This window comes from Mustela lutreola, chromosome 16, assembly GCF_030435805.1.
Source record: "Mustela lutreola isolate mMusLut2 chromosome 16, mMusLut2.pri, whole genome shotgun sequence".
In the NCBI taxonomy this organism is placed as follows: domain Eukaryota; kingdom Metazoa; phylum Chordata; class Mammalia; order Carnivora; family Mustelidae; genus Mustela; species Mustela lutreola.
Genome location: NC_081305.1, coordinates 53,058,447 through 53,082,390, shown reverse-complemented (window position 1 = coordinate 53,082,390; position 23,944 = coordinate 53,058,447). Strand labels below are relative to the sequence as shown.

The window sequence follows — 23,944 nt, the reverse complement described above, 5'->3', positions numbered from 1 at the left end:
AGGACTTTCAAATAGTCACATCCTAACTTGCGCTTCTAAGTACTGCTGAGACAATAATAAGGAGTGAAAATTGGAGTTTAAATGCAGGCAGTACCATTTTATGCAACGCCAGGCTTTCAACAGCCGCTGATCTACAGAAATGATGTTACCCGAAGGAAGGGGAGGCTAAAGCTGAAAAGCAATCATCAGGATTTTGACTACACCTACCAATCCTTACTTGTGTTCCTTAGTGCAGTGATCTGATCTCCAGTTATGCAAAGAGGAATCATTCAAGAGACAGTTTTCAAAGGAGAATGAAACCCTGAGTATGGGTCTGGGAAATCTGCAAGGAGTCATTCTCACCCAAGAAGAGCAGGTGTCTATAGTTCTCCAACATCACATCCCTGTACAGTTGCCGCTGAGTGTGGGTCAGGCATCCCCACTCCTCCTCGGAGAATTCGATGGCCACATCCCTGAAGGCCAGCTGTCCCTGCAATAAATATCAGTCACCAAATGCCACTGATACAGTTCACAATGGGCCATAAGATCAAAGAGGGAGAGTTAGTGTCTCCAGCTAGACTCCAACACCTGTCCTTCACTACTTACCTGACTATCCCCACCAAATTTTATCCCACATTTGACTTAACCTTTTCTTTTCACCTTATCCTTTTTTTAAATTTTTTAAAATTTTTATTTATTTATTTAATTTCTTTTCAGTATTCCAGAATTCATTCTTTATGCACCACACCCAGTGCTCCATACAATACATGCACTCCTTAATACCTACCATCAGGCTCACTCAACCTCCCACCCCTCACTCCTCCAAAACCCTCAGATTGTTTTTCAGAGTCCACAGTCTCTCATGGTTCGTCTCCCTGCTAATTTCCCCCAACTCCTTTCTCCCCTCTATCTCCCCATGTCCTCCCTGTTATTTGTTATGCTCCACAAATAAGCAAAAACATATGATAACTGACTCTCGCTTGACTTGTTTTACTCAGCATAACCTCTTCCGTTCCCATCCATGTTGACACAAAAGTTGAGTATTCATCGTTTCTGATGGATGCATAACACTCCATAGTACATATGGACCACATCTTCCTTATCCATTCGTCCGCTGAAGGGCATCTTAGTTCTTTCCACAGTTTGGTGACTGTGGCCATTGCTGTTATGAACGTTGGAGTACAGATGGCCCTTCTTTTCACTCTATCTCTATCTCTGGGGTAAATACCCAGTAGTGCAATTGCAGGGTCATATGGGAGCTCTATTTTTTCTTTCTTTCTTTTTTTTAAAGATTTTATTTATATATTTGACACACAGAGAGAGAAATCACAAGTAGGCAGAGAGGCAGGCAGAGAGAGGGGGGGAAGCAGGCTCTCCGCTGAGCAGAGAGCCCGATGCGGGACTTGATCCCAGGACCCTGAGATCATGACCTGAGCTGAAGGCAGAGGCTTAACCCACTGAGCCACCCAGGCACCCTATTTTTCATTTCTTAATGAATCGCCACACAGTTTTCCAAAGTGGGTGCACGAACTTGCATTCCCACCAACAGTGTAAGAGGATTCCCTGTTCTCCACATGCTCTCCAACACTTAGTGTTTACTGTCATGTTAATTTTGGGCATTCTAACTGGTGTAAGGTGGTATCTCAATGTGGTTTTGATTTGAGTCTCCCTGAAGGCTAGTGATGATGACCATTTTTTCATGTGTCTGTTAGCCATTTATATGTCTTCATTGAAGAAGTGTCATAAAATCTATCTATGAAAAACCCACAATGATGGGGTCCCTGGGTGGCTCAGTGGGTTAAGCCTCTGCCTTCAGCTCAGGTTATGATCTCAGGGTCCTGGGATCGAACCCCACATTAGGCTCTCTGTTCAGCAGGGAGCGTGTGTCCCCCTCTCTCTCTGCCTCTCTGCCTACTTGTGATCTCTCTGTCAAATAAATAAATAAAACCTTAAAAAAAAAAAAAAAAACAACCCACAGCAAATATCTTCCTCAATGGGAAAAAGCTGACAGCCTTCACTTTGAGATCAGAACCACAAGGATGCCCACTCGCACCACTCTTGTTCAACATAGTATTAGAAGTCCTAGCAACAGCAATCAGACAACAAAGAGAAGTAAAAGGGATTCCAAATTGGCAATGAAGAAGTCAGACTCTATCTTTCTTCACAGATGACATGATACTTGATATGGAAAACCCAAAAGACTCCACCCCCAGACTACTAGAACTCAATTCAGCAATTCAGTAGTGTGGCAGGATACAAAATCGATGTACAGAAATCAGTTGCTTTCTTATACACTAACAATGAAAACACAGAAAGGGAAATTAGAAAATCAATTCCATTTACTGTAGCACCAAGAACCATAAGATACCTGGGAATAAACCTAACCAAAGAGGTCAAGGACCTGTACTCGAGGAACTACAGAACACTCATGAAAGAAATTGAAGAAGACACAAAAAGATGGAAAACCATACCATGCTCATGGATCGTAAAGATAAACATTGTTAAAATGTCTATACTGCCTAGAGCATCTGTACTTTCAATGCCATTCCGATCAAAATTCTACCAGCATTTTGCAAAGAGCTGGAGCAAAAAATCCTAAAATTTATATGGAATCAGATAAGATCCCGGATTGCTAAGGAAATGCTGAATAAGAAAAACAAAACTGGGAGCATCACGTTGCCTGATGTCAGGCTTTACTTCAAAGCTGTGATCACAAAGACAGCATGGTACCGGCATAAAAACAGACACATATGTTGCAGAAAATCTGAGGTGGCCGGGGAAACCCAAACGGCACATGGAGAGATGGGAGAACATAGCTTTATTAATGCCAGCAAGCTCAGTGGGATCCTTCCCAAAGACTGAGCACCCCACAGGGTAGTGACTTTTTATGGTTACAGGCAATGGGAGACGGTAGTGGGGTGTGTTCTCAGTCTCTCAAGGCCAGGGCCCTTTCCCAGTCTCTCAATGCCAAATGGCCCTTTCTTGTGGAAGTATAATCTGTGTGGAGGCAACTCAGGAGAGTGCTAAATCACCTTGGGGGCTGTTTCTCTTTCTTTTCTTATTCAAACAGGACTGGGCTTCTGGTGTTTTTCCTCTGTCTCAGCAGGAGGAATTACTTGTTACATTATCTCAGTCAAACCAGATGGCTACTGGTCCTTTTCTTAGCCTTAGCAGGAGAAAAGGGGGGCCAGGGACTCAAAAGGATAGAGCTGGGAGTCTCTATCCAGTTCACATACACCAGTGGAACAGAGTAGAGAGACTAGATATGGACCCTCAACCCTATGGTCAAGTAATCTTCGACAAAGCAGGAAAAAATATGCAGTCAAAAAAAGTCTCTTCAATAAATGGTGCTAGGGAAATTGGACAGTTCTGTATAGAAGAATGAAACTCGACCGTTCTCCTATACCATACTCAAAGATAAACTCAAAATGGATAAAAAACCTCAACGTGAGGCAGGAACCCATCAGAATCCTAGAGGAGAATATAGGCAGTAACCTCTTTGACATCGGCTGCAGCAACTTCTTTCAAGACATGTCTCCAAAGGCAAAGGAAGCAAAAGCAAAAATGAATTTTGGGGACTTCATCAAGATCAAAAGCCTCTACACAGCAAAGAATATCAGTCAACACAACAAAAAAAAAGGGCAACCCACCAAATGGGAGAAGATACTCGTAAATGATAATATAGACAAAGGGATGATATCCTGGATCTATAAAGAAATCCTCAAACTCGGGTGCCTGGGTGGCTCAGTGGGTTAAGCCGCTGCCTTCGGCTCAGGTCATGATCTCAGGGTCCTGGGATCGAGTCCCGCATCGGGCTCTCTGCTCAGCGGGGAGCCTGCTTCTCTCTCTCTCTCTGCCTGCCTCTCTATCTACTTGTGATTTCTCTCTGTCAAATAAATAAATAAAATCTTAAAAAAAAAAAAAAAAGAAAAAAGAAATCCTCAAACTCAACACACACAAAACAGATAATCCAGTCAACTTGTTATTTACTTCAGCCACAACACCCCATAGGCAGAGCCTCCTGTGGTGAAAACAGAACTATAATGGCTGCCCACAGAGAAGTGCTTGGGCTGGCCCACTTTTGAGGCAGAGGGACCAACGTGGAATCCATGGACTGACCTACAGTTCAAACCTTACCTCATTGTAACACTAAAATCTCCACTCATGGAGAACCATAAACCTCATTTACCTAATGTGCAAAGGGATCATGTCTTAACCCAGGTTATGGGTCTGAGAGTCCATCGAAAAGGACACACAGGTCAATATACAGAGAGGAGGATTCTGAATCAATGTTCGTAGCAGGTGTCAAATGGGACAAGAATGATGGCAGCAAAAAGGTATCCACGTGAAAAGATCTATCTTTTTACACATCATGCACCACCTATACATTTAGTAAGTAGTTTTATGCACGTTAAAAGTCATAGAGTAGAAAACTGTCACGGTGATTAATTCAAGAACTGTTTTCATTCACGTGAGACTTACAAATCACACTGCGGATGATGCTGCCTCTGTCTTTTATTCCCACTATCAACACAAACACATAGAATAATACAGATAGAACAGCTATTATTTATGAGGCTTGGTATGATGAGGATACAAGCAGAAAGCTGACCCACAGGCTTCCTAGTTCTGCTAAGAATCAAATATATACAGCTTGCTACATTCTTTTTTTTTTTTTTTTAAGATTTTATTTATTTGACAGGCAGAGATCACAAGTAGGCAGAGAAGCAGGTGCGGGATGGGGAGCAGGCTCCTTGGTGAGCAGCGGGCCCAATGCAGGGCTAGAGCTCAGGACCCTGGGATCATGACCAGAGCTGAAGGGAGAGGCTCTAACCCACTGAGCCATCCAGTGCCCTTGCTAGCTACATTCTTAAAGGGTCTCTTGACTCCCTGTACATCTCACCGATATTAATATCAAATTGAATGATAGTATCAGAGAAATCTTGCAAAAGTAGTTTTACATGTACAAATTCGAACAAACACTTGTGATCTAATACTCTGTGCACCTACCTACCCCCCAACACTGAGCATATAACCACCAGCTTCATGCGGCTTACCTGTAGCTGCTTCTGCCCACAGATCCTATGCCTAGGCTACTTCAATAAACATACTCTCTGGTACAATACAGCATCTCAAGAATTCTCTCTTGACCACCGTGCTCAAAGATCCCACTACACAGTATTTCATCGCACACTTTGTTTTCAATCATTTGTGACCTATTTCAGGATTTTAAGATCCTCAAACATGTTAACTATGTGATCCTTGTTTTCTTCTTCTGAAAATACAAAGAAGGAAATAGGGTGCCTGGGTGGCACAATGGGTTAAGCATCTTCCTCTTGACTTCGGCTCAGGTCATGGTCATGGTCTCAGGGTTCTGGGATCTACTCAGCAGAGTCAGCTGAAAGTCTCTCCCTCCCCCTCTGCCTCTCCCTGGATCAACCCTCCTTCTTTCTCTCACACACACCATCTCTCTCATTCTAAAATAAACATAAACAGTATCTACTTTTTTTTGAAGAGTATGTCTATGACATGAGTGTGGAATCAAGTAAAAACTCACAAGAGGGAGGTCTGACTGAGTCAGATCCTCTACTCCCAGAAGTCCGTGCTACCAACTACAGCAAGGTGGGAGCCTTCACCTGCCCAGTGCAAACTCATGTGAGGTGGCTTGTGAGCAAATAGTCAAGAGAGGATTGAGACATTATTTAGTTAAAAAAAAAAATCTGTTTTATTAACCTCAGGAACAGGAGCCATTAGCAAAAAGAGCTGCAGTGTGATTTTGAGAAGGCATTGATTATATGCTTTTCCGTTAAGGGGACACAAATAAAAGCAATTCTGAAGGGATTTTCGTATGTTGAAGAGGACTTACAGGATCCTGGAAGTCTGACTATTGTCCACCTGAGGTAGCTTTTGCCTCTTAACAAAGCATTACACTAGGCACCTGTGAATTCCTTGAAGAAAGCCACACTTTGCGTGTCTCTAGTATTTATTGGTGGGTGGCACGTTGTAAGGACATTTCATTTTCCTCTACATTTATTTAGCTTTGTTCTCCTGATCATACACTACAAGCAAAGAGAAACTAAGGAATTCCCAGCTGAAATGTGAAGGTTTCTGCACATCACTCAGGAAATCCATCAAAGACTCTCATGAATGTAAGAAGGAACATATGAGCATTACAGGGGATACCTGGTAGCTTTCTGCTACCTGGCAGAAAGCATCAAGCCATTTAAAGAAGTTAACATCAGCTGTGATTAAACAAGTTGGTATAAGTGCCTAAGGTACATTGAAGGACCTGTGACCTTTGGTGTTGAGTAAGGGACTGGGGGGACTGGGTAGGGATGGATAGGTAATGGGCTAAGTGAACAGGCTCACCAAAAGTCCCAGAAATGAGGAGCCACAAGGAAGCAGAGGTAAGGGAACACAACCAGAACACCTTGTTTGTTTTAAACATCGAGATGAGATATTCAAAGAGGTAATCCTGGTGCTATGGGGGGTGACATCAAGAAGATTGAGGTGCCCTGGTCACTTTTCTCTAAAAGAACCACCATAAAAGTGCTCTGTGGCAACCCACTCCAGAATCCTCTCACTCTAGAAGGCTCTCTTTCTGTTCTCCCCTTCACTTGATACACTATCCCTTCACCATTTTGTGTCCAAGATTCTTTCTTCTGCTCCAGACAGACAAGAACCCTGCAAAGGTGTGTTCTTTGTTGAGGCCACTTTTAGGCAAACAGGCTTGCGCACTGGAATGGGAAAAGGCCCGGTGACTACCTGCCTGAACAGGGACAGGCCCATCAGGCGACCCACCCCCAAACAGCCATAGGCCCTAAGTAACCAATGGGCTGCTTAGAGCCAGGTCCCAGTCCCAAAAAAGGGAATATTCCATCTGTCTCCATACCTCATCTTCCCCCTGTAAAAACAGGTCCCACCCACCACCTCCTGGCAGACAGCCTCTCTCCTAGTTTTTGCCCCGTGCTCCCTTGCTGTGTATCCAATGAACTTCCAGCTCCTTTGTTCTGCCTCAGGTGTGTTCTCTTGCTTCCCCTAGCCTGGGCCACACCTGATCATCACCCGACATTTAAGAGCCCCCATCTGATCAAGAGACACCCCATCCCATGTAGGCACCACATTCTTGTAGCCCCTAACCAGCAAATCAGAATGTCAATGAAATTATGAGAATACACTGGATTTATACACACTTTGATCATATATACTTTCCCTGTCCTGGAATATCTAGTATGTTTTAGATATAGTATGTTTTCCACATGCTAAAGGGTATGACCCCACCCCTTTTTTTTTTAGAGAATGTTCCAAGTTATTCAGGGGCTCATATCCAGTGCTTATCTGTGCATTTTCTTATTCCTAGTCTACACAGAGCTGATGATGGGACCTAGTAAGACCTAAGAAAGACCACTTTCCTTCACTGATATCCTGGGACCAGACCCCTTCAGCAACAGGAATCCTTAACTCAACTCCTGCCCCGTGGATCTGTCACCAAGGGATTATTTTCAATACTGGTGGGCAGGTCTTTCATTCAAAGTGACAACTGTGCATGGCCCTCTGGAAGCCGGGTTGGAGAGAAGGGATAGAAGGCTCCGGCATTAGGTCTAAAGACCTAATCTTGAGTATCATTTCTGAAAAGGTTCAAAAATTAGGTGTAAACATAAGACAAAAACCTCAGAACTAGAAAAATAGGTATTTGCCATTTCTACATGTGAGAAATTTCAGGAGAAAAGGAAGACAAGACCTCTGAAGTCAGACACAAGGCTTACCTGAGAAAGGGCCATTTCTTCTTCACTTTCTCCTTTGGTGTTGGTCTTCAGGAGAGATTCTAGGAGAAACCACAGCAGCATCAGGAGAAAATGCTTTTAAAGACACCACCAGAGAGTGCCTCTTCACCTGTAAACTGCTCGCCTGCAGGTAGGACTTTGTAATGCAGAAAAGGCCCCATTTCCTAGTCCTTTGTGTCAGGAGCTATTCAGAAACAAGGAATTTCTCCCTGGAGAGAAATTTTTGACTTTTTCCTTCTCTCTTTCGTGGGTCCTCCCCAACCAGGGCCACACAACTTCTGCTAGAGCAGAAAGAAAGAAAAAGAGTGTGCGGCACGGACCTGATGCTTCTAGAATCACTGGGCGGAGCCCAGGCTACCTCAGCTTGAGCCAAAGCCAGCACTCAGCTGTCTTCTATTCAGGGGAAGATTCTTCCTTAACCTTGGCTTCACCTAGAAGCGCCTGGAGCATTTAGTTAACATAACACTGTTATTTCCACCTTCACCAAGTGACCTTGGTGAAGTATCCAAGTAGGGGTACTGGATATAATCTTTTCTTGAAACACCACACAGGATCCTATTGGGAAGCATTTGGCAAGGTGACCAGGCAAAAAGCAGTAATCAAAGCTGTGGTTGTTATTCTGATTTAATGCATGCCTTCTTCATAGATCCAAGTTTCTGGAGATTTATACTTTCTGCCTCTTTCAGCTACACAAAGGGAGACAGACTTACAAATGGAGTTTTCCCTTAGAAATACAAATATCTCTTACAAAAATAATCAGACTAGGTTTCAAAGCTTTCCTTTGTCTGCTCTTCCCCCCCCACTCATTTTTTTTTTTTTTTTTAAGATTTTATTTACTTATTTGAGAGAGAGCACAAGGAGGGGAGTAGCAGAGGGAGAGAGAGAAGAAGATTCCCCACTGAGCATGAATCCCACTGGGGAGTTCTATCCCAGGGATGACGTTCTAGAACATAGCTAAGTTTCTGTGGGGTGAGGTCTGGAGCCATTGACCAAGAAAGATGGAGCAAAATGGTGATTTATTAAAGCATGGGGACAAAACCCAGAAGCAGGAAGAACTGCTGCCCCAGGGATGTGAGGAGTGGTCTATTACATACTTGTAAATTGGGAGGAGATTAGGAATGGCTGAAGACTCTAAGGAATTTTGGAAGCAAGGTTTCTAGGACCTTGAGGGACTAGCTATTGTCTGAGAAAAAGGTTATTCATTATCTCTAAGAAAAACCTTCTTGTGAGACCCTTTAGGTGTTTATCAGTGGGTCATATGCTTGGGAGTGATTGTCAACAGGATCTTGGAGGTTTAGAGATAAAGTTTCCTAAAGGAATTGTTCAAGTAGACTTACAGGATCCTGGTTGGGGGTAGGGGGTTGGTCAGACTAGGATTGTCCTTTGCCCTGAGCAAAGCCTTAAGGTGGGGGTCCCTCTGCCTGTTTCAAGGGCTTGTCAGTAGGTAAGGAAATTGAATAATTATTCTTCTACCTCTGTTTCCCACATCACCAGGACCCTGGGATTATGACCTGCGCTGAAGACAGGTGCCCATAACCTGGGCAATCCTGTCCACTCTTTCTTTAAAATACCCAGCCTAGAAAGATCCTTACGCTAAGAGAGACATATTTTGGGGTGAGAAGATTTCAGTAGGTAAATGTTTAATTTCGTAACTACCAGTGACACAGTTTTCCAAAGGGAATGTACATTTTTCAATCCCATCAGCAACATATAAGAATTCTAATTCCTCAACATTCTCCCTGCAACTTGGTGTTTTCTCCTTTTTCTTTATTTTACCCATTCTCAAAAATACTGAGTGGTTTCTCATGGTAAAATAGGAAGCTGTCTTCCTTCAGTTATCCTGGCGACTACCTGAAACCCTGTAAAAACATGAACTTGAACAAAAATCAAAATGACCTTAAAACATCAGCAGGCCTTGATATTAAACTAAGCATCCTTTTCCGCTCTCCTGCAACCCTCTCCTCCCTCCTTCTTAGCCTTTTGTTTCAGGCACCCGGTTCCACCCTGAACAGGTGATGAACTAAGCTGACCCCACAACACATTTCTTCCTGAAACCAGCTAGATCCTGTAGGATTTCCCTACCAAAATCCCAGGCCCTGACTCAGGGCAGCCTGGCTTCCTGGCAAAGCAATAAAGCTCTTGTTCCTCTTTATCCCCAACACTTTCTTCACTTTCTTCTTCTCCGTTTCAGCTCTGGAGCACCGAGGTCAGTTTCCGAGGACAGAATGCCAAGAGGAAGAAAACTGTTTTCTTCCTCTGTTTTCAGTTCTTTGGCCAGTTGAGTATTTAAGTTGACAAAAGGCAGATTCATAAGAGAGAAAGGAAGTGATTTTTTCATTATGCGCATCTCAGAGAGAGGAGGCTCAAAGATAGGCAACTGATGCTTCGATGGCAGAGTGACCTAAGAAGGAGTAAGGGATTTAGAATTTCAGAAAGGGGAAAATATGTGCACAGGAAAAAGGAGAGAGCAACTGTTAGTCAAACAATGGTTTGCCACACCAGGCAGGCAACTCTTGATGGCATAGAGTGATTCTCTGGCATTAGCTCTCTTCCTGACACAGTTCGCCCGTCTAATTTATTAATGGTATATAATCAACCTCACAAAGGAATGAGATCCTTCCATTTGCAGTAACAGAATAAACCTAGAGGACCTTTTCTCTTTTCTTTTCTTTTTAAGATTTTATTTATTTATTTGACAGAGACAGAGAGAGAAGGAATACAAGCAGAGCGAGTGGGAGGGGGATACGGAGAAGCCGGCTTACTGCTGAGCAGGGAGCCCGATGTAGGGCTGGATCTCAGGACCCTGGGATCATGACCTGAGCTGAAGGCAGACACTTAACAACTGAGACAGCCAGGTGCCCCTAGAGGAACCTTTTTTTAAAGTTGCTTGAAAGCCATGCCAATGCCCTTCCACCCAAGTTAGTCGTCCTCAAAGTTTAGCAAGGACCTTTACCTGTGTCATTGATTAATCCAATCTTCCTTTTGTATATCTAGAGATCATGCATTTTTTCCTTAGAGAGACTTGGAACTGGGGCACCTGGGTGGCTCAGTGGGGTAAAGCCTCTGCCTTCCGCTCAAGTCATAATCTCAGGGTTTGGGATCCAGCCCCCCATTGGGCTGGCTCTCTGCTCCGCAGGGAGCTTGCTTCCCCCTCTCACTCTGCCTGCCTCTCTGCCTATTTCTGAGCTCTCTCTGTGTCAGATAAATAAATAAAATCTGAAAAAAAAAAAAAAAAAAGAAAAAGAAAAGCAAGCCTTGGAACTGAACTCTCTTGCACAAGCTCCCCCTGGGGCCCCAGTATATCACCTACAAACACCTCCTTAATAGGTAACAGCAGTGAGTGGGCACTCAGTCAAAAAGTGTGAGCGATTGCTCTGCTCCCTTTTTACTGATTAACTGCCCTAATGTTTCTTTAATTACCGATTGCTCTGCTCCCTTTTTACTGATTAACTGCCCTAATGTTCCTTTAAAAATCTTTGGGCCAGGGATGCCTGGGTGGTTCAGTTGGTTGGGCCGCTGCCTTCAGTTCTGGTCATGATCCCGGGGTCCTGGGATCAAATCCCTGGTCGGGCTGCTTGCTCTGCAGGGAGCCTGCTTCTCTGGCTGCCTCTGCCTGCTTCTCTGCCTGCTTGTGTGTACTCTCTCTCTCTGGCAAATAAATAAAATCTTTAAAAAAAAATCTTTGGGCCAGGTAGAAACATTAGAGTTGGTTTCTGGAAAAGACTCCACCTTCTTCCCAAATGGCCAGCCTCCTGAACAAACCTCTTATTTCTTTTCAGTCAAAACTCATGCCTTCTGTAATTGGCTTTTCATGCAACTGACAGCCACACTTGGGTTTTCTGGTAACACAATGATAGTGGAATTGTTGAGTACAGCCATCAGGAAAGAATTCTTGAGATGTTTTATGGTGCAACATAGTAAGTTTATTCAAGTAGCATGAGACAGGATCCAAGAAAGAGCTTCATTTTGACTGTATGAAGCTGGTGGCTATAGGCTCAGTGCTCAAGATAGAGGGGTCATGTAGGGGGCATTAGATCACAAATGCATCTTTTTTTTTTTTTCTTTAAAGATCTTATTTATTTCTTAGAGAGAGAGAAAGCTATTGGGGAGGAGCACAGGGAGAAGGACAACCAGACTCCATTCTGAGCCCAGGCCACATGGGGCATGGGGTAATGGATCCAAGGACCCTGTGATCATGACCTGAGCAGAAATCAAGTCAGATGCTCTACCCACTGAGCCACCCAGGTGCACCCATCATAAATGTTTTTTCAAATTTCTACTCATAAAACTACTACCATATTTCTCTGGTGCTTATCGCTCAGTTTGGCGTTAACTGTGGTTGAGATGTACAGGCAGTCATGAGACCCTTTAAGACTGTACCAACCAGCACAAGTTTGATCCTTTTCAGAACAATGCAGGCTGTCCATAAGGTTAAAGGTGAACATTTTTCTGCTTCTATCTCTCATCATTTCACCAGTGACCAATTTTTAGTCCTTTAATCTTTAAGGTTGTTGAAAGGGGAAGGGTTTATCTCCTGTAATTTCTTCAGGGTGACAGGATTGTAGACATGTCCCAAGATTTGGCCTGAAATTTCTCACTATCTGTCCCTACATGTTACTATTACAGCAGGCCATTCTTGTAGAGTCCAGGGGGACATTAGGATGAATTTGTTTTGTGTAGTAAGCATCATCTATTTGGTTGGGTGAAAGAGAGAGGAACTGCGTTCCTACGCCTCAAGGATAGGGAACAAAGCAAAAGACAGAACACATTGGGTGCCTGTGATGTTGAAAGAGAAACACTTTGAACAATCTTAACAGTCTGGTTGCATGTGTATGACCTCATAACAGAAACTTACAATTGGTAATTGAAAACTGCGAAAATATTTTTTAAAATATTCTCACCTTCAGGGGCGCCTGGATGGCTCAGTCAGTTAAGCGTCTGCCTTCAGCTCAGGTCGTGATCCCAGGGTCCTGGGATTGAGCCCCACATTGGACTCCCTGCTCAGCCGGAAGCCTGCTTCTCCCTCTCCCACTCCCCCTGTTTGTGTTCCCTCTCTCAGTGTGTCTCTCTCTGTCAAGTAAATAAATAAATAAATAAATCTTAAAGAAAAAAATTCTCCCTTCCACAAACCACCAAACTCACATTTAAACAGGATCATAGGGATGCCTGGGTGGCTCAGTCAGTTAAGCTGCTGCCTTTCACTCCAGTCATAATCCCGGTTTCCGGGATTGGGTCCCACATTGGGCTCCATGCTCAGCAGGGAGCCTGCTTCTCTCTGCCTCTGCCTGCTTGAGCGCTCTCTCTCTCTCTGATAAATAAATAAATAAAATATTAAAAAATAAATAAACAGGATCATAAATGTATATATCCCATGTATATACACTGTTTTGTCCTATATATTCTTAATATATATCATTGTATATATTCTATGTCATCTTATATGTATATAAATGAAATGTATATAATGCATATAAGTATTTATATAAATATATATAAATATTTAAAAAATTACATATATCAGTAGGTCGGAGTGAGCTATTTTCTTGAATGCTTAGTATTCTGAATCAGCTTACAATGTGATTACCGAGAGAGCTGTATTAACATAATTCTGAAGAGAGGAGGAATATCCTTTATGTGTATTTATCATCTACTCCAAATTGACTGACTACTTCATTATAAATTTGTTCACTTTGAAGACCATGCTGGTGAACCACTTAAAGTCGTAATACCAATATGGCCAATTGATATAATCCCTAAATAAAGAAAAAGAATTACCTTTTCTAGATCTCCCCAATTATGCCTTTATCCAACAAGACTGTGTGTATATAAACTTTTCATGTACACTGGATAAAAGACTAGCAAGTACATCTTTTTTGCCCTCCACATTTAAGTTCATAGGTGCCCATTTTCACATGAATTTAAATATACTAAGGTTCCTCCAAAACTTCGCATTTTTAAATGAATACCATCTCAGCAGGATCCATTGTGCAAGGCTTCTAATGACCATTTCTCTGCGGCTTCAAACAGAATTTGCCATCCAGCTGGACCACAGCCTATTATTCCATGGGTCCATAGTTTTCTTCCGTTTCTTTTTTTTTTTTTTAAATTTTAAAGATTTTATTTATTTATTTGACAGGCAGAGATCACAAGTAGGCAGAGAGGCAGGCAGAGAGAGAGGAGGAAGCAGGCTCCCTGCTGAGCAGAGAGCCCGATGCAGGACTCGATCCCAGGACCCTGAGATCATGACCTGAGCCGAAGGCAGCGGCTTAACCCACTGAGCCAGCCAGGCGTCCCTTTCTTCCATTTCTTGAATGACCATCTCATATGTGCATCCTTGTGGATAACACTGTCCTAAATTCCCATTTGTCACATTGAAATTTACACACTCTAATATTTGTCTATAATCTTCTATTTGTTTTAGCACCTAACAATTCATTAGCACATAGACTCTGAACTTTTCCACTGTAAACATTAATCATTTGATTTCTACAAGGCCACAATAAATACATGGCTTTTCCTTTACAATTGCTATTACATGTTACTTTTAATTATTGGGACGAAGCTCAGTCTGTCTTGGTCACTGCTTGCCTGTAATGTGTTGAATAATAGAGCTTAGGACTCAGTGGAAGATGAATGAATGTAAACATTTTAACATTGTTAAAACATAGAATTTACATCTCTAATTATATTAAGGGACTTGAATTCCTTATCCAGCCACAACAGAGCCCAGATAGATTGGAGTCATGGCTCCTGATAAGAAAGGGACAGACAGGTGGGAAACATGCAGCAGATAGTGCAGAGATGTTCCCCATCAAAAAGTTGGGGTTAGGAACAAGAGCACTGCACCCCTGAAGACAGAAGGGAGGGTGTTCAATGACACAAAAGTGCCCAGCATGACAAGGATGTTCTGGGTGACTGTGGTCTGCTGGGAGTGTCTGGAGAAAACCCAATTTCTACGAATGTGCTGGATCCCTGCTTCTTCTGCCTGGGCAGCATGGAAAGCAGGGAGCCACTGGCCCAGATCATGAGCCCCAAAGGTGAAACACCAGGGAGTAACAGCCATGTGCAAATTGTGGCACCATGAGTTCTCCTTGAAATGTAGCAGAAGAATGTCCAAAATCTTTCTTCTTTTTTTTTTTTAAAGATTTTATTTATTAATTTGACAGAGAGAAATCACAAGTAGATGGAGAGGCAGCCAGAGAGAGAGAGAGAGATAGGGAAGCAGGCTCCCTTCTGAGCAGAGAGCCCAATGCGGGACTCAATCCCAGGACCCTGAGATCATGACCTGAGCCGAAGGCAGTGGCTTAACCCACTGAGCCACACAGACACCCCCCCAAATCTTTCTTCTTCATGATGTGTTTACTACTCAAATTGCCAGCCACATACATAGGAAAAATCACATTGATTAGTGTATATAGCACCCAATAAAGTAACATACTGAATTCAATGTACTCGGGAGATTTCACTTGGAGCTCTGCCCACCTGGAGTTCCAGGGACTGAGCATGAGCACCTGAAAAACACTCCGGAGGTAGGTGGTGCCAAGAGACACACCCCTGCCCATGCTGCGAACCTAGAACACAGTTTGTATTGAAAATCATTGAGAATGTCTTTCAGTGCCAAACCTGCCATTGCCTGCATGACTCTTTTAAAAAAATACAAGCAAGGGGTGCCTATGGTCAGGTGTTTAAGAATCATCTGTGGACCTTACCTGTGCCCAGGGGAGCAAAAAGGAAGGTATAATGGTGAAGAAGAGAGAACTTATTCAGGTTTCCAACTATACCCTGTAATAAAAAAATGTTACGCCTATTGTCAAGTATTTACAGGCCATCCTACGGCTTCTAGATGAGTGCCGTTCCTCTTTGTTGCCTGAGATCCATGGAAATATGAGGCAGGCATTCAAAGGAGCATGGCAGCTGAAAGTCAATAGGTAGCACTTCTTACTAGTTCCTACTCAAAGAAAATTATAAAAATATACTTCCTTTTCTTAAAACGCTTCCAATGTTCAACCATAATACCCTTGAAATTGGAATGTGCATGAAACACTGAAAAGAACAATGTACATGTGTTACTTTTAATTTTTTTTTCACATGTTACTTTTTAAAAATCTTCATGACTCTACAATATGGGCCCATACAGAGTTTTAATTTGTAGAGGAAAATGATACAGACACGCAATTTTAAAAGCTTAAAAAATTTTAAAATCTGAAAAAAAGTTTTAGCCAGTTTTTAAAGTTTTAGAATTTTAAACTTCACATATTTATATGTGAAAAATGCGCATACGGCTTATAGGCAGAGTGCTGTATTGTAGCAAAGACAGTGCTTTAACTATTGTGCTACAGGAATAAATCCTGACGGCTGGGTTTCCAACTAATTTAGATCTCTGCTTAGTTTTGTTTCTTATACCTTGACATTTTAAATTTGTATTTTTGTACTTTGTTTTCACAATATTCTTAGGTATAAATATTCTATAGGTCAGTATGAAGTATGAAGAAAAACTTGGGATTTTTATTATGTTAGATGAGCTATTGCAGTATAATAGGAAAAGGAATCTGCCCCAAGACCAACTTGGATCTCCTGAAAACAGAATGACTTATTTCTTAGACAAACTCATCTGTGTGTGTACCAGTGTCCAAGTGCGATGTGAGATATCACAGTACGTCCAGAGCATTCGCATTATGAAACAATCCACGTGATGCTGCCACTGTGAAAAGTCAACCTTTGACCCAGTTTTGGGTAGAAATGAAGTTATTGGTATTATCAAACCACCTTTTTCTCCATTCACACCAGTGTAAAATGAAACTGTTATCGATACAGTGAGATGTGTGAAGCCTTGTGCATGGTGGAAAGTTGGGGGAAATGCATGCTGAGCTTGCGCTTGGTACTAAAATCTTTTTTAAAGAAGAGAAAATATCACAAAGTGCATTTGAGCCAAACAGCTGCTCTGTGAAACCCAGGATGCGAAGCTTTTTTTGAATACCTCTTACTTTTTCACATCAACGGTCTTTTGATAATATCAGAAAATGGATGTTAGAGTAGGGACAGTTTCAAAGTCTCCCTTACACGCATCCTGACCCATAGTTAGAGAAAAATATTTCTATTTTTGAAACTTTCACTCAGAGGCTGTTCTTTTTACAACTTGAAACCCTTTACCTCTCTTCCTCTGAGGTGTCCTTCACAGTGGGCTTCTTCTCATTGACTGGTTTCCTTACTTGCTTGTTCTACTGAAGGCTGACTCTCTGAATATTTCTCCCCTGTATCACAGAATCTTCTGTCAGTTCTCACTTCTTTGTCTTAGGGCTGTGTATATGCCCTGAACAATTCTCACCATGAAGGAATGACCTAAAGCTCTTTTGAAGGGGCACCTGGGTGGCTCAGTGGGTTAAACCTCTGCCTTTGGCTCAGGTCATGATCTCAGCGTCCTGGGATCAAGCCCCACATCGGGCCCTCTGCTCAGCAGGAAAACTGCTCCCCCTCTCTCTGCCTGCCTCTTTGCTTACTCGTGATCTCTGTCAAATAAATAAATAAAATAATTTTTTAAAAAAACCACTCTTTTGAAGATTAGCTTTGGGGGTGTATCAGGTTTTTTGGTTTTTTTTTAAAGATTTTATTTATTTCTTTGACAGAGACAGATCAGAAGTAGGCAGAGAGGAAGGCAGAGACAGGAGGAAGCAGGCTCCCTGCTGGGCGGAGAGCCTAATATGGGACTCAATCCCAATACCCTGAGATCATGACCGGAGCCGAAAGCAGAGGCCTTAACCCACTGAGCCACCAGGCGCCCCACGGGTGTTTCAGTTTTAACACCCAAGATTCCTTTTGGAGTTGGAAGTCAGGTTCTGGAAATCAAAGAGGAGGGACAGCCTGTAGTGCTTAGTAGGCATAGGATATTAGGCTACTCGGTTTAAACTGAGATTAAAGAAAATGCAGTGTAATCCAGATGGGGTCAATGACCCCAGTAAAGGGCAAAGTTCTGAAAAACGCAGAGTACTTAGCTCTGCCAGAATTTGAAAAACTCACTAGAGGATGAACAAGAGCATTGCTGAATTCTGAATACCAAAAAGAAATGTTATAGGGAATTGAATAAATCATTCCATAACCTGTATCAGTTCTTACTGACACTGCCTTTAAAAGCGTATGACAGGAGCACTGGGTGGCTCAGTGGGTTAAGCCTCTGCCTTTGGCTCAGGTCATGATCTCAGTGTCCTGGGATCAATGCCTGCATAGGGTTCTCTGCTCAGCGGGGAGCCTGCTTCCCCCCTCTCTGCCTGCTTGTGATCTCTCTCTCTGTCAAATAAATAAATAAAATATTTAATAAAACAAAAATAAAATCATATGATAAACTTGATTGAATAAGAATTCATTTTTAAGAAGCAGAATCAGGGGTGCCTGGGTGGCTCAGTGGGTTAAGCCACTGCCTTCAGCTCAGGTCATGATCTTGGGGTCCTGGGATCGAGCCCCACATCGGGCTCTCTGCTCAGTGGGGAGCCTGATTCCCTCTCTCTCTCTCTGCCTGCCTTTCTGCCTATTTGTGATCTCTACCTGTCAAATAAATAAATAAATAAAATCTTTAAAAAAAAAAGCAGAATCCATTCATCTGTTGATGGACATCTAGGTTCTTTCCATAGTTTGGCTATCTAGAAATCTAAATACTGGAGGTTTGGTAAACAATCCATACTTCATCCATTGAACTGAAGGCTAGATGTACATCAAGTAATTGTTCTGGGTCATTCATTATAAATGAGGGAAAAATGCTTTCAATTCACTAGGAAGCAACCTAGAACTTTGGCTTTGAGATCAGACAGTCTCAAGTGTGGTTCCAACAGTGACTACCAATGCAACATTTCTCTTCGGGCAAATATTTCAAATACTTCTGAATGAGAGGTAAGTTATGTACCTTATAATTATACATGCAATATGAATCCCTTTCTACAGAAACATATACTCAGATTTTCTTACATGTATAATTTTAAGTCTTTTAGAATATACATACAGATGTCGAGTTAAAACTATGCATGCCATGTTGTTCCATTATAGGTTCCAGCTTTTCTCAACGTTTATGTAATCTAATTTGAGTTGTTTTATTACTAGTAAAAATGAATTGAGGATGTACCTTGAGATATCTGTGTATTTTCTTATTGATCACATAGAAGTCATTTTTAAGTTCCTCTGCATAAAGAATGTTGTGATTTATATTTCAGACAGATTTATTTCTTTAAAAAAGTTTTTTTTTCTTTTTTGGGAGAAAACACAAGCAGGAGGAGCGTCAGAGGGAGAGGGAGAAGCAGGCTCCTTGCTAAGCAGGGAGTCAAACATGAGGCTGATCCCAGGGTTGGGATCATGACCAGAGGTGAAGGCAGATGCTTCATTGACGGAACGACCCAGGCTACTTTATTTCTATGAGTAGTAGAATGTGAGCCGTATCTACTGCTTCAAAGGCAAATGAATTCAAAAGTTTTTTTTTTAAGATTTTATTTATTTATTTATTTATTTGACAGGCAGAGATCACAAAAAGGCAGAGAGGCAGGCAGAGAGAGAGAGGGAAGCAGACTCCCTGCTGAGCAGAGGAACCCGATTTGGGACTCGATCCCAGGACCCCGAGATCATGACCTGAGCTGAAGGCAGCGGCTTAACCCACTGATCCACCCAGGCGCCTGAATTCAAAACTTTTATAGATACTGGACCGATCTTCACCAAAATTGCACTTATAGGATTACATAGCGTTATTTTATACAGTGTTTTTCCTCCTGGCTTCACCAACACTCTATTACTATTTCAATTTCATCTATCCTGATGAGGCTAAAAGTGCTATCTGCGTATTTATTAGTAGTCTACTTGCGAGCTGTGAAATTGAGCAATTTTCATTATTGAATATTCAAGTTATCCTGTCAATTAACTTTTGTACTTAGAAAAATACGGTTCAGGGCCCCTGGATGGCTCCTTGAGTTAAGACTGCCTTCAGCTCAGGTCCTGATCTCAGGATCCTGGCATTGAGCACCACATTTGGAGGTCTCTGCTCAGGAGGGAGCCTGCTTCCCTCTTTATGTGCCTGCTGCTCTGCCTACTTTTGATTTGTCTGTCAAATAAATAAGTAGAAAAGAAAGGAAAAAGACAGTTCAATTGCAGAGATATTTTTTAATCCTATGTAATAATTAAAACATTTTCTTGTTGGTTAACACTAACTTTTTACTTATAATAGGTAAGAAAAATAGATATGCTCTTGATTATACTGTTAAGTGTAACATCCCACCATAATTCTGATTTTGTCTTTTGTGGAAAGAATGCTTCCACATGCTTCAAATGCATGCCTGGAAATGCTGTATACTCTCATACATTTAGTCAAAATATTGTAAGATGTTGTTTAACTCTTTCTAGAAGTTATCTGTATTTTTTCTATTTTAAGTAGTTTATATTAAAGTCATATGCAAATAAATCCATACCAGTTACTAGACAGTCTATTCTGGAGAACATAGTAATTAACTGCATCTTCCAAAGGTGCTTTTCCTACTGACCTAACTCTGTCTCCAGACCGTTTTCAGATTCTCCAGCTTCAACGTCAGCTCTTTCCTGGCCTTCTAGCCTGCTGGACTTCCTTGCCGACATCAGACTTGCCTTCTGTCACACTTAGGTTAGGCAATTCATAAAGAAAGCTTTCCTTCCTTCTATATATGTAGAGATATATAGAGAAACAGAGATCTATAGAAATATAGATATTAAAAACACAGAATTACAGATATCCATTCTATTGATTCTTTACAGAAGCTGAGACAGATTTTCACATCTCTCCATTTTCTTCATCGAACATCAAAACGTTGAACATAAATCATACTAGTAATTATGTATGTGTACTTTGACAAAACTTCTTTTCCTATGTGCTTTTCAAAATTGTTTTTGTATCATCACAAAACTTAAGACACACAAGAAAGTTAGATCCTAAATTCCCGTTGAAATCTTACAAGTGTATGTGTGTTTAATAGATGAATTTATATAGTCCTGAGATGTTATAATACTAAGTCTTCTTATGCAGGTATTTCTTATTTGGGGTTCCTTGTAATAGCTTTATTTGCACAGAATTTCCATGGTGTATAATTCACCCATTTAAAATGTACAAATGGACCAGATGGGGTGCCTGGATGGCTCAGGTCGTAATTCCACAGTCCTAGGATTGAGGCCCACCTCTGGCTCCCTGCTAGTTGGGGAGTTTACTTCTCCCTCTCTGTTGGGAGCCTTGTGCCTAGAAGGGGTTAACCCAATAGAGCAACAGTTCTTGGGAACCTCTTTAACCAAGGACTTTCATGGGTGGCGAGCTAGAGTGCCACTGTGTTTCCCTGGATTGTTATGAGAACACTGTAAGGTTTGGCTTGTTGCCATTGCAGCTGCTGCCTCAAGACTAAGTTAATAAGGCTCCTGTGTTTTGAGAATATTGAGTTATGGCCTAAGTGTCCAAACCACGAAGGTCAAGGCTGTCTGGTATCTCTGCATGGCCAGCTACTCTCAGGCCAAAATAGAAACTAGATGTACAGAAGGCGATTCTCTTACTGTGTGGTATAAATCAGAACTCTGCAAAACAAACTTTGGCGCTTGCTTGATAGGTTCGCCTGTGTCCCTTCTGTTCCCCACACTCCCTTTCTTCATTCTCCTGTCCTTCAACCCTGTTCCCTCTTGTCCCTCCGGCCACAGCACCTCTCCCTCTGCCAGCCTCTCCCCCTGCTTATTCTCTGAGTTTCAAATAAATAAAATTATACAACAAATGTGCCAAGTGAGGTTTTTAACTGATTCTCACATCAGTGCAAGCAAACCATAGTCAATTTTGCACTGAACTACCTCTTAAAGAGAATTCATGCTCTATCACCATCCCTATCCTCTTATGCCTGCGGCTAGGAAACCACTAACTTCCGTATTTCATATTTTTTGTCTCACTGAGATATAATTAATATATATTTTAACATGCCCTATGGCTTACATATATTGCAGAAGTTATCACCTCAGAGACTTACAAGTTTTCATGTGATAAGAATTTTTAAGAGCAACTTTCAGATGTATTGTTAATTATATCCAGTATACATTGTAAATATTCCTATTATCTACTCACCCGACAATGTACAAGGTATTCCATTCTATTGGCTATTATAAAGTTGTGATTATTTTTCACATACTTGTGAATTTTCTCATTTTGTACTTGTGAATGACTTCTAGTTTCACACCATAGTGGTTGGGAAGGTGCTTGGTACCATTTCAATCATAAACTTCTTTCTTAAGACTTGTTTTGTGGTCCAACATATACTCTATACTGGAGAATGCTCCATGTGCATGTGAGAAGAATGTGTTCTCCGACGCTATTGCATAGTGTTGGAAGTCTGCCTGCCTCTTTATCATTGAAGTCTGATGTTCCCTCACTCATTTTCTGTCTGGATAACCCACCCATTATTAAAGGCACAGTATCGAAGTCCCCTTCTAATGGACTGCTGAATCTTCCTCTGTTCTTGTCTGCTAATAGCTGCTTCACGTGTTATGTGCTTTTATGTTATGTGCATAAATAACTATAAAAGTTGTATCTCTTTGTTGAATTAACCCCTTTATTACTTTTTTAAGGAAAAGCATTCATTTGAAAAATGTAAGATTACTATAGATCAAACAAATTCAGTCTTTTAAAAGTGACTCCTATGTATCCAAATTTGACAAATTAACACAACCATCCAATGCACAAAAAGACTGTTCGTTGCTCAAGGAACAGAAAGCAATAAAGAGAAATATCTTGTCACTACATACTCTACATGAATACACAAACCTACAGCTTTAATTTAACAAATCATACCTACATGTGTTAGCTACCTTTCTCCAAAATTAAAGTAGTGAACATTTTATATTTTGTAAATGCATATATAAATTATACAACTGTTAATCATAGGTAAGCCATGCTAGAAATGTTGAAGCAACTAGGATATAAGGGTTTCTTACAGGAAGATGTGCATTTCCCAAAAAAAACCCAGCTTGGACTAAATCCACTATCACAACTAAGGCAAAGGTGACCCATAGGAAGCTTATCATTTGCCACTGAATAATAATAAAAAAAAAAAGCCCAGAAATAAAACAGGAATCTTCCTGAAGGGCATTATGGTAACCTGCCTGAAAGTCAGAGTCATTTATTTTGGAATTTTAAATGGCAGATAGCAGGGGCACCTGGGTGGCTCAGTCAGTTAAGCATCTCCCTTTAGCTCAGGTCATGATCATAGGGTCCTGGTATTGAGATCTAGGGAGCCTGTTTCTCCCTCTACCTCCCCCTCTGCTTGCCAGTCCCCTTGCTTGTGCTGTCAAATTAAAAAACAACAACAACAAAACAGCTAACAATGTAAATGACATAACATGTAAAAAAAATATGCAATATATAATAGCAAAAGATGTTAGACAACTGAATACTGTGGAAAAGATTAGCCTCTACAAGTTAGTTTTGATAAATTATTGGCTACTTATTACAGTAAGTTGCCAAGATTTTCAATGCAACCATATTTTTCCACACACATCAGAATCTGACAGCAGTAGGTTTCCTCAAATTGTTATTCAGTTGTTTTTTGTCCCCCCAATCCTCAAAACACAGAAAAAGTGTTTTGAAAATCAACTACTTGTTTAGGTGACTCCTAACATCTAACAATGCTCATAAAACCTTACTTACACAAGCTACAATTGAGCTATCTGGACAACCACCACCACCATTTATGGGAAAAGGTACTGGTTTTGGAAGAGGGGAGTGTTACACAAGTTACATAATCATACTATTCCTGTCCTTCCAAAACCAAAACAATGAGGGAAATCTTTTTTGACATTCTGCCAAAATCCACATCATTATGAACACTGCACAAAGTGAGCCCATTATGTCAAATAAGCTTTGCCATGTTTTACTACACTCTCTGGCTCAAAGTTTATTTTCACTGATAGAAGCAGAGATAACCTGCTTTCTTTTTTATTCCATTTGCATGGAAAATTCTTTTCCACACCTGCACTTAGTCAGAGTGTTCTTAAAGCTGAAGTGATTCTCTTGTATTTCTTTCCTTTCAGGCAATCTGTATCTTTGGATTCAAGAATTTAGGCCCTTTATATTTAAAGCAAGTATTACTACAAGTATGGAGTTACAGTGTGGCTGTTTAGAATTTTTCATCGCTTTCTTATTCATTAGCTATTTTGTGATTTGG

At 41.3% G+C, this 23,944-nt stretch overlaps 1 protein-coding gene across 1 annotated transcript in view; it reads right to left on the bottom strand.

Moving 5' to 3' along the window:
• Window positions 1-23,944, bottom strand: part of LOC131817374 (zinc finger protein 345-like) — a 90,604-nt gene that overhangs the window by 7,183 nt on the left and 59,477 nt on the right. Inside the window, exons 5-6 of the mRNA XM_059150656.1 lie at window positions 7,746-7,804; window positions 343-469 (exon numbers count right to left, since the gene is read on the bottom strand). Coding sequence (XP_059006639.1) covers window positions 343-469; window positions 7,746-7,804 — 186 coding nt within the window. The remainder of the gene's footprint in view (window positions 1-342; window positions 470-7,745; window positions 7,805-23,944) is intronic.